The sequence below is a fragment of the Aythya marila genome (assembly GCF_965140915.1).
Source record: "Aythya marila genome assembly, chromosome: 2".
NCBI classification, from domain to species: domain Eukaryota; kingdom Metazoa; phylum Chordata; class Aves; order Anseriformes; family Anatidae; genus Aythya; species Aythya marila.
Genome location: NC_139043.1, coordinates 53,765,771 through 53,780,436, shown reverse-complemented (window position 1 = coordinate 53,780,436; position 14,666 = coordinate 53,765,771). Strand labels below are relative to the sequence as shown.

General features: G+C 41.4%; 1 protein-coding gene across 3 annotated transcripts in view; it reads right to left on the bottom strand.

The window, feature by feature from the left end:
- The window catches only part of TNS3 (tensin 3), a 247,992-nt gene extending 238,968 nt beyond the window's left edge, over window positions 1–9,024 (bottom strand). For 2 of the 3 annotated variants that reach the window (XM_082754606.1, XM_082754607.1), the window contains exon 1: window positions 8,751–8,935. In XM_082754606.1, coding sequence (XP_082610732.1) covers window positions 8,751–8,837 — 87 coding nt within the window. In that variant the 5' untranslated portion in view covers window positions 8,838–8,935. Of the gene's footprint in view, window positions 1–8,750 lie in introns of all 3 variants that reach the window. The other variant, XM_082754611.1, reaches the window with a different exon arrangement.
- Between the last annotated feature and the right edge of the window lie 5,642 nt (window positions 9,025–14,666).

The window sequence follows — 14,666 nt, the reverse complement described above, 5'->3', positions numbered from 1 at the left end:
TCTCAGCTATTATCACAAAATCACAGAACGATCAAAGTTAGAAGAGAGCTCTGGAGGTCAACTCATCCAACTCCCTTGCTCAAGCACAGCCACTTTGAACAGGTTGCCCAGAACCACATCCAGATAGCAAGGAGGGAGACTTCACTAGCTCTCTGGGCAACCTTTTCCAGTGCTCAGTCACCTGCACACTAAATAAACATTTCCTGAGGTTCAGAGGTAACCTCTTGTGTTTCAGTTTGTGCCCACTGCCCCTTGTCCTGGCAATGGGCACCACTAAAAAGAGCTCATCTCCATCCTCTTTGCAACCTCCCTTCAGGTATTTATGGACATTGAGAAGATTCATACCTTGAGCCTCCTCTTTTCTAGGCTGAACAGTCCCAATCCTCTCAGCCTTTTTTTTTTTTTACAAGAGAGATGCTCCGGTCCTATCATATTGGTGGTCCTACACTGGACTCTTTCCAGAATGTCCAGGTCTCTCTTGCACTGGGGGCAAAAATGGACACACTACTTCAGTACTGAGTAGAGAAGAAGGTGAATCAACCTCTCTTGACCCACTGGTGATACTTTGTCAAATGCAGCCAACAATACTGTTAACCTTCTTAGCAACAAGCACACGTTCCTGACTCAAACACAATTTGGGATCCATGAGAACCCCCACACCATTTTCTGCCAAGCTGCTTTGCAGACAGGTGGTCACCAGCACATACTGGTGCATGAGGTTGCTCCTCCCCAGGTGCAGACTTTGTACTTCCCCTTGTTGAACTGCATGAAACTTTTGCCAGCCCATCCCTCTAGTCTTTCAGAGTCCCTCTGGATGGTGGCATGGCACTCCGGAACATCAGCCAATCCCTCTAGTTTTATCTGCAAATTTACCGAGTGTGCACTCTACCACATCATCCAGACTATTAATGAAGATCTTAAACATGACGGGACCCAGTATTGATCCCTGAGATACACTGCTAGTGACTAGCCTCCAACTAGGCTTTGCAGCACTGACCACTATTTTCTTGGTCAGCCAGTTTTTGATCTACCTCAAGTACTCCCTGAGCTAATTCTCTTCCAAACATACATCTTTCTTGTTCCAGCCTTTCCCCTGGTCCCTGAGATTCCTGAAGGCCAGTGTTGCCAGTAAAGACTGAGGCAAAGAAGGCATTCAGTACATCAGCTTTTTCCTTGTTTTGTGTAACCTGGTCCTCTATCTCATTCAAGCAATGTGCCCACATCATTTTCCCTTGACTTTTTTTTCTTCTTTTTTTGTCACCTACATACTTACAGAAGACCTTCTTTTTTTTTTTTTTTTTTTTTGACATTCCTGACCAAATTCAATTCCATTTGTGCTTTAGCTTTCCTAACTTCCCCCTGTATGGTCAGACAATGTCTCTATATTCCTCCCATGCTATCTGCTCTTGCCTCCACCCTCTGTACGTTTCCTTTTTGTGAGTTTGGCCAGGAGCTACTTGCTCATCCACATAGGCCTCCTTGCATTTCTGCTCATTGGGATGGACCATTCTTGATCTTGGACGTGCTGATCCTTGAGTATCAACCAGCTTTCTTGGGCCCCTCTTTCCTCCAAGGCCTTATCCCATAGGATTCTTCCATACAGACCTCTGAAGAGATCGAAGTCTGCTCTCCTGAAGTCCAAAGTTGTGATATTGCTTTTCACCCTCCTCCCTGCCCTCAGGATCCTTAACTCCACCATCTTATGGTCACTGCAGCTAAGGTTACCTTTGACTTTCCCATTCCCAATAAGACCGTCCTTTTTGGTGAGGATGAGATCTATCACAGCACCTCCTCTCACTGGCTCCTCTATCACTTGGAGGAAGAATTTGTCACCAACACACTCCAGGAACCTCCTGATTGCTTATGTCCTGCTATGCTGTTGCTCCAGTAGCTATAAGGGTGCAGAAAGTTCCCCAGAGGCAACATGAGTTTGTTGCTGTGTGTCTGCAGGGGGCCTCATCTGCTTGCTCTACCTGGTCAGGTGGCCTGTAGAAAACTCCTACAATAATGTCCTCCCTTTAATCCTAATATGTAAACTCTCAGTCAGTTCCTCATCTATCCCCAGGAACAGCTCCTCCCCTTCCAGATATTCCTATGTATATCCTCTATTCACAAAGAAGACAACAGCCCATCCTTCCTGAAGAGTCTGTATCCTTTCATTGCAACACCTCAGTCATAGGAGCCATCCCGTCACATCTCTGTGACCTCAATAAGGTCATAGCCCTGCAAACATACACAAATCTCTAACATTCCCCATATTGAGCGTGTTAGTGTTAGGATCATAAGAGGTACACCCCAGCATGTTGTGTTCCTAGAAGTGAGTAACTGGCACCTAGTTCAAGCACCTGAGGTTGAGACACAGTTTTCTGATCCTCCGATGGCTAAAACAAGGTCCCATTTAGCTCTATCGAAATCAGTTGTTGCCTTGGCAAATTTAGACCAAGAAAATATTTCTGAATAAAGAAGATAAGCAAAGGCAATTGATAGAAAATTTCATTGAGAGATCCAACTACTGGAAGAAATAAAACAAAAAGAAGTCTAAGTTCCAGTATTCACTAAAGAACCATTTTTTTATTTTTCATGTGTTAATGCATGAAAAATCAGGGTTAAATATGTGCAAAAATCTATACCAGGATACATCACAGATAGTTTCACACCCAAGTATCATGGGAACAAGTAGACAAAGTAGGGGAAAAATGAGGGCAGTTGGTGAAAAAGCTGTTTTTGTAAGGACAGTTGAGAGAATGCAACGATGCAAAAGGAAATATCTAGTAGTTATATCCTGGGAGGAATATATAAGAGGTCATAATGACAGGTATTATTATGCTGGTTTGTCCCCCCACCCAGGGGGTGCTGGAATGTAGTTCTATGATGACCAGCACCAAGGGGATTAATGAGTAATGAATCCTACACATTCCTAAACTTTAATTGAGCCAAATAGTTAAATAATCTTTAAAACTTATTAAAAAAAAAAATCATATGAGCATTTTATTGTATAAGAACAGGTTTAGAAATTGTTTAATGTTCAAGCGCTTTGTTGAATTAAGAACTCTGCTGCCAGAGCTAGTACACTCAACCACGGCAGAATCATCAGAGATGGCTCCTTAACCTCTTATCTATGAAAAAAACAGAGAGAAGAAGGAGAGGAAACGCTGTTAATGTTTTACGTTTTCATGAGAGAGGATGGAACTGGTCCGGCACCAGTGGTACTCAAAAATTTATTAAAATCAGCAGGAGCTCTTTCTACTGTTGGAACCTGCACCAGGCCTGAGGAAAGGAAGAAGGACCAGATGGAATGAAGAAGAAAAAGGAAAAGGAGTATGAATCTCATTCCACATACCATAAAAGAACTGACATGTTTTGAATAACAATTATGATACTTTAACCATTGCTTTGGGTGATTACACAATTCCATCACTGTTATGCATTTTTAACTGAAAGTTTTGTGCAAATAAGCTACTTAATGAAGTGGTGAGGTGACAGAAAGTATTTAACCTCTCTGCTTTTAACCAGCTAGATTTGAAGCAGATTGCACCTACTTATAATCTACACATTAATTTCTCCCTCACTGTTCTCTTTGAGACTTTTATTCTATCAGAATTATGGATATTCAAAGGCTGTCCAAGACCTAGGAAACCTGTTTATTAAAATAGCCCACAGTACTGACAATGAGTTCTCTTTTAGAAGGATAAAATTTAGCATACATAGTCTGTGGGAAGTAACAATTCTGAAACTATAAAGCTGCAGCCATGCTCAAGCTAACCCACAAGCTCTAAGATAAATAAATAGATAAATGTTTTCTACTGTAAGCTTCATGGGAGAATTGTTCATCTTATGGTACATCAGTTGAGGGCATAACTGAGCAATTTGGGAAACTTTATCTTTTCTACTATTCACATAATAGCCTTCTAGAAGGAAAAAGTGGTTTAAGTTCTTCTTTATTTATCAGTTCCTCTAAGCAACTATTTTGTTAAGTTTTAAAGATGCCTTTTTTTCCCCTAAAAAACCTTTATTGCCCTCCTGCTGAAAATCACTATAAAACTGGATTGAAGTGACTGAAAACTATCTAGCTCATTTTCCAGATGACATCTCACAGCTGTCAAACAGAAGGCACGATACTGAAGTGAAGATGTAATTGCTTCCAGTAACAGACATTACAGTTCAGCATAACTTCACCTGTCTGAGACCACCTGGTAAACTCACTGATACAGCAATTAAAATTGCTCAATGTTTTTGAAATCCATTTTGTTTTCCCCTTTCTGGGTCATAAAAAATTATATATATATATATATGATGATAGACAACTTGCATTGAAAGAACCAGCCATTGTGTTGAAAAAACTTGAAACTAATTTCAGTCCCTACTGTTACATAGTCTGAATCAGGGAAGTTCTCATCTTCTCCAAGATTCTCATGTACTTAAAAATGTTTGCAACAGAGACACCATTATATGAATTAACCTAAGTGGCATGCAACCTGCACAGAAGATCTAACATTGGCAAAAAATATATTCTTAAGGATTCTTGTTTTATTCTTGACTTTTCTGTTGCATAAGAACATAAGAAAATGATGCTAAAGACATGTGAGCTTGTGAGCACTTTGGGTCCATGCTGTTATTTGCTTAGTGTTCAATCCAAAACTATTTAAAATATTTCTTCCTGGGAAGAACTAGTCTTCATGCTATTCTTCAGATCTGTACAAATAAGTATTTAATAGCAGAAGCCAGAAAACTGCTGGGAGAAGATGGACTGTTAATCTGTGTAATACTGGTGACTACACTAAGTAGTGTAGCATCCTCATATTTGCATAATTTCACCCAGACAGAGATATTAAGATAAAATATGGAAGCCTACTGTACAGATAGGATAATATGGAAAACAGATGGTCTGAATGGATTTCCTTACTTTGCACAAGTGCCTTGATTTTGATGGTGACAGAGTTAAATTTCTTCTTAAAGGCTTATAATGATGTTGTGTTCTGGACTTTTTTTTTTTTTTTTAATAAAATGGTACTGATAATATGCAGATGTTTTATTTGTTGCTGAGCAGTGCTTGCACAGAGTCAAGGACTTTTCTGCTTCTCATGCTACCATGCCAGCAACGAGGCTGGCACAAGATTGCACAAGAAGCTAGGAGGGGACAACTGACCCAAACCGACCAAAGGGAAATTCCATACCATACAACATCATGCTCAGCAATAAAAGCTGAGGTAAAGAAGGAGGAGAGGGGAAACTCTTTGAGTGATGGTGTTTGCCTTCCCAAGAAACCATGTTCCAGTTGGAATTGGGATTGGAAATGGCTGAATATCTGCCTGCTGGTGGAAACCAGCAAATGAACTCCTTCTTTTGCTTTGCTTGCATGTACAACTTTGGCTTTATCTAGTAAGCTGTCTTCATCTTAACCCACAAGTTCCCTTTTACCTGTCTAACTGTCTCCCCAGTCCCATCTGGGGAGAGCAAGCAAGCAGCTGTGTGATGTGTAGCTGCTTAGGAGGGTTAAACCACAATGAATGGAAATTCATTACTTAAAAAGTAATATGCTTCAGTGGAGAAGCACTAGGCTGAGAATCAGGAAACCTTAAGTCTTTTATGTTGCTTGCTGAGTAACTCTGAACAAGTCACCTTACTTCACTTTGCACTTCAGTTTTCACTGTTATTTGTTAATACTAGATAGCAAGACTGATGCACTTCTTAAAAAAAAAAAAAAAAAAAAAAAAAAAGAGAGAGAAAGAGAGAGAGAGAGAAAACAGCAATGCAAAACACAGGCGTTTTGTGCTGTAAAATGTTATAAGCTATAAAAACACCAGTCCTTTAGTTGAAATGATCAGAAACTATGCAAACAAGTATCTATCTATCACACTCAACATCCCAAAAGCATGCCAAAAGTTGCTGCTCTGAAGTCTAACCTCACCAATGTCCCCAGGATTATACACAAGAAAAAATAAATTCAAAGATGCGGTTCAAAAGCAGAGATTAAGATAATGCATTTTCAGGTAACACTGGGATTTGCTCAGGAAGTATTGCCTAAAGAAACTGAGTTGGGGTGAATGCTGACACTCAGTCCTAACTCCAGTCCAGAAAGAACTGGGAATTCCATAGTTACTGTCACAGCAGCCCCTCACAAGAAGCTGACTAACCTCCCAAAAAGGAGACCTAACCAAAAGATATCATCTCAAACCTGTGGTATTAGTGCCAATTTTAGGTTAGCTTAATTTGATTTCAAGAGGAAAAAAATGCTTGTCCTGTATAATCATACTAGAAAAATCTATACCTCCTTCAAAAATACAAAGCAAACAAACAAGCACTTTCGAAAACAAAGTCATGAAGTCAAATTTATGTTATTTTCCCCTCAAATTGCATTAAGACTTCTTGGCATATTCTGAGGCAGTAAGCCTAATATCACAATTATTTCAACCACCCATCAGTAGGAAATCAGATAGCCTGTTGTATAATTAAATATCTTTGTGTTGGAAGACATCAAGAGAAATTCAGTAACATGGAAACATCATATTTTAAGCTGTTGTTTGTTGACTCCTTTTTCATGTTCCAGATGTAAAATAGAGCCAGTGATGTTAATACATCCTTCCCATATGTTTTCTGTTCCATAATAGGAACATAAATTGGAGCCTATGCCAGCTTTGTAGGCTACTCCATCATTTGAATTCATTTTATAATCAATCTTTTGAGAATTATTGCCTCAGCTTCCCCTATAATTCATACTAATTTTCGAATGATGAAATGTAATTGTTTTCAGAGGGGAAACACTTGATTTATGCTGATATATGAGAAAAGAATGCACACCATCTATTTAATTCAACTCAGTATTTTATTTAAATCTAATGTCTCTCTCCTCCTCCCAGCCTACCTACCTACCAACACCCATAACCTCCTAAAAATGGGTATCCCTATTGTCTGGTGCTAAGGAAAGTAAAACATCCTGATATCTAATCTAAATCTACCCTCTATTAGATTGAAACCGTTACCTCTTGTCACTGCACTCCCTGATAAACAGTCCCTTCCCATCTTTCCTGTAGGCCCCTTTTAAGAACTGGGAGGCCACTGCACGCTCTCCCTGGAACCTTCTCTTCTCTAGGCTAAATAACCTTAACTTTCTCAACCTGTCTTCATAGGTGAGGTTCTCTAGCCCTTCAGTCATCCTCATGGCCAACCTCTGGACCTGCTCTAACAGTTCTATGTCCTTATGCTACAGGCCTCAGAGTTGAGCACAGTACTTCAGGTGGGATGTCACGAGAGCAGACAATCCTGGAATCCTGGTCCTAGCTGAGTGACAAATTAGTAATGTTCCTTCTAGCAAAGAATATTGCATGAAAATCCTAAAAAAAAAAAAAAAAAAGTCACTGATTTTTCTCCACATGACAATATTATGATTTTTAGGTTTAATATTAGGTTGGTAAGATCACAGTGTAATGGTTCTTTATCAAGAGATCACTAGAGATCATTGGATATGCTTTCAAATGGAATAAAGTTCCTTCTTCTAATTCTAATTGAAGGCAAAGAATACAGCCCTTTAAAAAGTCACTTGACTGGAACTGAATTCTAGCCATCTTACACCTCAGAGGAAAGCAATTCTGGCAGGAAAACACCAATATTTCCTTAGCAGCTTTTTATAATAAAATTGTTATTTGACGATCCTTGGTTTGAAACGTCAGACAAAAGAATGATGGAGATAGTTTCACAGAGCGTACAAGAAATAGTCAAAGGGGAACTGAAACCAGTAAAGATTATTTAATGCATGTATTCACACTTTACCATGTGTGTGGTATATTATTCATGAATTTCTGAAAAACTAATCCTAAAGCATTTCAACATGGTATGTTTTCAAAAGGGAATTGAAATGAGAGAAGATACTTAAGCATGTGAGAGGGAGGCTACTATAGTATGCAGAGCCCAGTTAGCAAAAACATTGGAACATATGCTTAAAATTAAGTTAAATCTGTTGCTGAATTGATTTTTTTTTAGAGGTAACTCAGAAGGAAATGCGTCAAACTTCAAAGGTCCGGAGGTTTGCTTAATAAACCAGAAATAGAGATGCCTGAATGCGCCTCTGGAATGAGTTGTGTGGTACTGAGACTCTCAGATAGTGCTCTACAGAGATTTCTGGTACTTTCAATTTGCAGTTGTGCCTGAGAGGCTACTATTCTGGCAGCTTCTCTGGTTTTGCCGAGTTATAAAATCAAAAGTAGCCTGTGACTTCAGATCAAATGGGTTTTAAACCAAAATTATTTAAAGTTGATTGAACTTTTCATACCCATGAAAAGCTGGCACACGTTCTTCAGGATCATCAACCCATCCTCAATTTTGGACTTATTTTTTCCATAACTGCCCCCAAAACGCCATTTAGATGCACATTCCAGGACGATAGTGAACATTTACATCAGCGTGAACGCGAGCGCTTCCTCCGGTGTCACCAAGCGGCCGGTATCGCGACAGAGCAGCACTGCCGGACCAAGCTCTGCACGCTCAGTACCCGCTCCCAAACCACAAGGGCCACCAAGATGCTGCGTGCGCTCACCCAGGTGACTGCTACCACCCAAATTACCGACCACCAGCGCCGGGAGGTGCGGAGCAGCCTCGGGCCGGCTCCCAGGGGCCAGCCCCGGAGCCCCGCGGCGGTGGCAGCCGCCTTCCCCCGGCCCCTCGAGCACGGCGCGGGGCGGGGGGGGGGGGGGGACTGCAAAACCCGTCCCGATGCCCCCGCTCCTCGCAGCGGCTAGGAAGCAAACCCCGCGTACCTTCACCATCGTCTCGGCCTCTTTTGGGGGCGGTGGGCGGCGGGGCAGCGCGCTCCCTCGGCACGGCAGGCTCGCCCGGCCGCCCATGGGGCGCCCCCGCCGCCGCTCCTCGGCCGCCGGGCCCCTGCCCTGCGCTAACTTCGGGCTCCTCGCCCTCCGCCGGGAGCCATCGCCCCCCCCGGCACCTGCTCGGCCGGCAGCTGGGTGTGCTGAGCCGGGTTAGCTGAGCCCGCTTTTTCCCCTCGGAGCTGCTCGCGGAGGTCCTTCCCTGCCTGCTTCCCCTTTTGTTGCCGGGCTCTAGGCTGACCACACCGTGCCCCCTCCGAGGCCAGGGGAGCAAATCAGAGCCGGTGCTGGCTGGAGCTGCGTCTCCAGCTGGGGAAACAGACTTCCCTTGCCTGGTGGGAGGGTTTTTTTGGATCACTGAGTGGTATGGATACAATAACAAAGAAACTAATAACTCACGAAACAGACTGTTTAAGAGGGTGCGCCGTCTTTGTGAAGGAGAAAAGCGAACTTTCCAGCAATCTGTCACCAAGGCAAAGCTGATAGTGCCGAAGTAACTTGAGAGTGAAAAATAGGTATTTAAAGTCGACACTGAGAACGACTTAGAAAACAGAATTGCAGAAGGGGAGAACCTACAACAACGTCCCTCTTCTTTGTGTAATCTGCCTGCCAGCTAATTAATTAATTATTTCCTTTTAGTTTTTAACTTAAAAACTTATTTTTCCTGACTGCAAAAGGGTGCGTACTGCTAACAGGGCAGAAAGGATAACCAACGATAACCATGGGATGGAAATGCAGCACTGTAAGCTTAGAGATAGGTGCTCTCTTCCATCTTTGCCATAGATATTTGATATTCTGTGTAATATAAATTTGCAGAAGCGTGCTGTAATTTTGCACATTTTAATTCTCAGATCTCCAGCTACAGAAGAGACTGCTGCATTGTCAACAATGCTGAGAATCTGTAGCTCCCACCAGGACCTAAGGGTGTAACTCTGGATAACTCTTGCTACTGTAATTATGGATTGTGGGCAAAACTTTCATCTGTGTTCTCTATGGGTTTCTAAGTTTACTCCTCTGGAAAAAAAAAAAAAAAGACCAAGTATAAGTCAGTGCTTCCTTGCTTCTCAGGGGTCCTGAGAAGTTCAAACCACATTTGCCTGATTCTCATGCTGTAAAAAGATGTCTGCAACAAAACAGCAGTGAGAGTTCAATATCTATTTCCATACATTTGAATTTCAGCCGCAGAATCTTAAAATAGATTTGGAGGAACTGGGTCGATCAGTTTTGTTTTTTTCTCAAGGAGTAAAAGAGATAAGAAGTCATTTTAAACATTTATGTGGCGATAACATCTGGCATGTTAGTCAAAACTATTTTATACAGATAAAAAGGAAAATAAGTTAAATTATTTTTAACTCTATTTTTATTTGTTTCTTCATCTTGGTTGTTCTGAGTACTTGGCCCCCGTTATGCAAAGCACTCTACTGATAGAGAGAGACTTAAGTCATTTTACTTCATAAAATGTGTTGCTCTTCTGCATGAAGGAAATGAAGGAAATCAAGTATATGCTTTCTAGTCTACACGGGGTCATTTCTAGGGTGTCAGCTCATTTTCACTGTATAAATCTTCTCGTGTTGTTCTGTTGTCCGTCCTCCCCCCTGCCTCCAATTGCTTAAACTCTGTGTTCAAAGAGCCTGAATGCAGAAATGGGTAAGTTCTGGAGGGCAAGGAATAGATTAGGGGAGAAAAGGTCACTGCACAGGAAGAGCTATTCTTAGATAACTTGAAGGTCTGATGTTCTCATATATGTTTTTCATTGAGAAGTCATTGTGAATGATGAGCTGTATTTGAAACATCCCAAACTGGCTGGTCATTATATGGGAAAGTGTATGTGTAGGTGACTTTTACAACCTAGTCAAAAGCAACCTCATCAAACTAGCAGTTGTACTGGCTTACCCGCTCCAAGGGAAGTTCATCCTGTGTTCATTGACTGATCCACAAATAAAAGGTTGGAAGAACTTAATTCAGTATTGTTAGTTTGACAGTATAGTAATAACTATTTGTAGGTCTGAAATCCCTCAGGAGAAAGTAAATGTTATACATCTGGAAATGCCAACCTCTTCTGAAAGAATTTTCACTGCTTTACCTTAATGGAATTGTCACTTCCATTGCTTTAGTGCTTCAACCCTATTTTAATTACTGACGTCTTGCAAAGCTTAGCTAGTCAAGCCAGTGCTTCGCATGTCTCTTCTGCTTGTTCTGATTTAAAATAAACAAATAAACAAAAACCAGTACATTTTTGCTCAAAATCAAAGTGGAATCAAGTATCTAGTTTGTCCAAGCATTAGAAGGGGACAAGGTCATGCTTTCTGGTAGATAACATTAAGCTTATGGCTGTCTTGACTAGTGCCACCATCTCCTTTTGCACAAAGGTTCTTCAACTGCAGCTGTACAGCTTGTCAGCTAATCTGGCACAGAGTTTTATTACACTTTATTTAACAGGGATACCAAACATCACTGTGGAACTCAAATAACAAGCTCCCTTCTGGATTAGTCCTTAACTCTGACACCCATGTACAAAAATATTCTGTGGTTATTTCTTTCTTTCATGATTAGAAGGAAATTTGTTCCACAAGATGGTGACCCTGTCCTTGACGTGTGAACATTCTCAATTTCCATTAATTGGAGTTCAATGAGCTCATTATCACAAACCAGAACCAGTGCAAGAAAAGGGAGTGTTTTTAAATAATATAGTAAATATGGTTTTATTTAAAGGAGTGGTAGGCGAGTATTAATGACCCATCATTTTTTGACTAAATGTGAAAGAAAGAAAAATTTTCCTTAAATGTTCAGTCCCACACCTTCTTCCATAATTGTTAGCAGTTAGAAAAGATAGGCTTCAGTCTTGTCACAAGCAAAACTAGAGAGAAGTTGGAGAGGAGTGTGGAGAAAGAAATAACAATAAGAATGCACAGACATGTAGTGGATTCAAATTAACCAAGTAACTCCAGCTGAGACATAGGTCACTTCATAATGACCACAGCCTGAGGCAAAGCTAACATCAAGTCTGCCATCAGCTCTCTGGGAAACGCACCAGTCTGGAGTCATTAATGAAATTATAGCCAGTTATTCAGCGCTAGAGGAATTACTTAGGTAATATGAGCATTCTCCTTATAGCGACATTATTTTTACTGAGCAATGTAAAAATGGCATTAATTTCATGACCCTGCTTCTATGTTGGAACATCAACAGAGAAAAATGGATTACAAAGCAGTTATTCAAAATTCCTTGAAGAGCCCAGGGAATTTTTAGCATTGTTGCACTGGAAACATGAGCAGCTCCTGCACACATTGTCAGGGTTGTACAGTTCTCAGCCTTCTGCTCTTCAAATGTTTAGCTTCCCTCTGTACTGAATGGTTTTGTTGTTCCAGTGTATGGCTGCCAAAAGATTCCCATTAGCCTTAGCAGTATGCGTTAAGGGACTGTATCTTGTTTTTCAGATTATCTGGACATAAAATATATATATATGTTTTCAGAAGAAAAATGGGAACCATTTCATTTTGCTAGGGCTGATAAAAAATAAGTATTAAGTAGGAGAGATCAATCAATGACAGCTTTGAACAGAGCTCAATCAACAATATTTTGTGAGAGCACTAATATATTGCATGTAATGCATAGTGCCTTAAATGGCACAGTCTAAAAGCCAAGCAAAAATTAGAAGAAATGAGCTCTTCTATAACTCTTCACATTTTTCAAAATCTACACAAACAGTACTGCTTGTCAGGAAACAGTATTGTAGGTAGTATCCAGTTCTAAAGACTGAAGAAGCTAAATAGTCTCTTCTCTAGAAGGCAAAATGGTACCTTAGATATGCTGAGCAGTACCTAGACCCTCTGACACCAGTGGCATGACAGAGATCATAGAATCAAAGAATGGTTTGGGTTGGAAGGAATCATCTAATTCCAACCCCCCTGCCATGGGCAGGGACACCTCCCACAAGGCCAGGTTGCTCAAAACCCTGTCCAGACTGGCCTTAAACACTTCCAGGGATGGGGCATCCACAGCTGCTCTGGCACTGTTCTGGTGTCTCAGCACACCCTGAGTGAAGAATTTCTTTGGAATATCTAATCTAAATCTAACCATCTTTAGTTTAAAACAATTAGTTGTTTTCTCTGATAAAACAGAGAAGTTCCTCTCCAGCTTTTCTGTAGACCACTTTAAGTGCCAGAAGGCCACTTACAAGGTCTACCTGGAGCCTTCTTTTCCCCATGTTGAATAACCCCAACTCCCTCAGCATGTCTTTGTAGGAGAGGTGCTCCAGCCCTCTGATCATCCTCATGGCCCTCCTCTGGACTCACTCTAATAGGTCCATGTCCTTCTTATATTGAGGACCTCAGAGCTGAACACAGTACTTCAGGTACTGAAAATTCAGTGATGTGACACACAAGCTCCAAATCTGATAGCTGTGTGTGAGCAGCACCAGTGCTAATAGTTTTCCAGAATGTTTCTTTTTCATTATTTTTTATTATTTTTTTATTTTTTCCTGGGAAGGAATATAAGCATGCAGTTGAGGGAAAATCAGGTTTGTCACGTTTAATATTTCCAGACTCAGTGCAATAATCTTTTAATACTCACTTTTCACAGAACCACAGTGTGGCTGAGGTTGGAAGGGACCTCTGGAAGTCATCTGGTCCAACCCCTCCACCTTGCTCAACCAGGGCCACCTGTAGCCACTTGCCTAAGGTCATTTCCAGTCACCTTTTGAATAGCTCCAAGGAGGAAGATGCCACAACTTCTTCAGACAACTTGTGCCAGTGCTCATTTTCACAGAAAAAAAAAAAAAAAAAAAAGTTTCCTGATGCTCAGAGCATACCTCCTGTATTCCAGTTTGTGCCCATTGTCTCTTCTCCTTTCATCAGTTTCTACTGAAATGAGCCTGGCTCTGTCTTCTTTGCACACTGACATCAGTTATTTGTATATATTGACAAGTCCCCCCCTTAAGCATTCTCTTCTTGAGGCTAAATAGTACCAGTTCTCTCAGTCTTTCATCTTGTGTGAAATGCTTCAGTCTTCTCATCATCATCAGAGCCCTTTGCTGGACTCTCTCCAGTATGTCCACATCTCTCTTGTACTGCAGAGTGCAGAACTTGACACAGTACTCCAAGTGTGGCCTCACCAGGACTGTGTAGAAGGGAAAAATACCTCTGTCAACCTGATAGTGATACTTTGCCTCATGCAGCCCAGGATACCTTTAGCCTTCTTTGCTGGAAGTGTACATTGCTGGCTCATATTCAACTTCTTGTCTACCAGGGATCCCCAGGTACAAGGGGCCCCGATCATGTATTAGTGCCTCCTCTCTATGTACAGGATTTTGTGCTTCCCCTTGTTGAACTTCATGAAGTTCCTGTCATGGAACATGAGGTTCACTATTTCTCCAGCCTATCAAGATCCCTCCGGATGGCAGCATGACCCTCTGGTGTATCACCCACACCTCCCAGTATTGTGTCATCTCCAAACTTGTTGGGGGTACACTTTGCCTCATCATCGATATCATTAATGAAGACGTTAAACACAACTGGACCTAGTATTGGCCCCAGGGTACACTACTAGATACTGGCCTCCAAATAGACTCTGTGCCACTGATCACCACACTGTGGGCCCATCTATGCAGCCAGTTTTCAATCCTCCTGTCTTCTAGTCCCACCCATACTACAACAGGTCATTTGTGAGGATCTTATGGGAGGCAGTGTCAAAAGCCTTACTAAAATCCAGGTAGATAATAGTCACTACTCTCCTCTCATCTATCAGATCAGTCATTTCATTGTAGAAGCTTATTAATTTGGTCAAGCATGGCTGTCATGCTGGCTAGTCCTGATGATTTCCTTGTCATTCATGTTCCTTGGAAATGGTTTC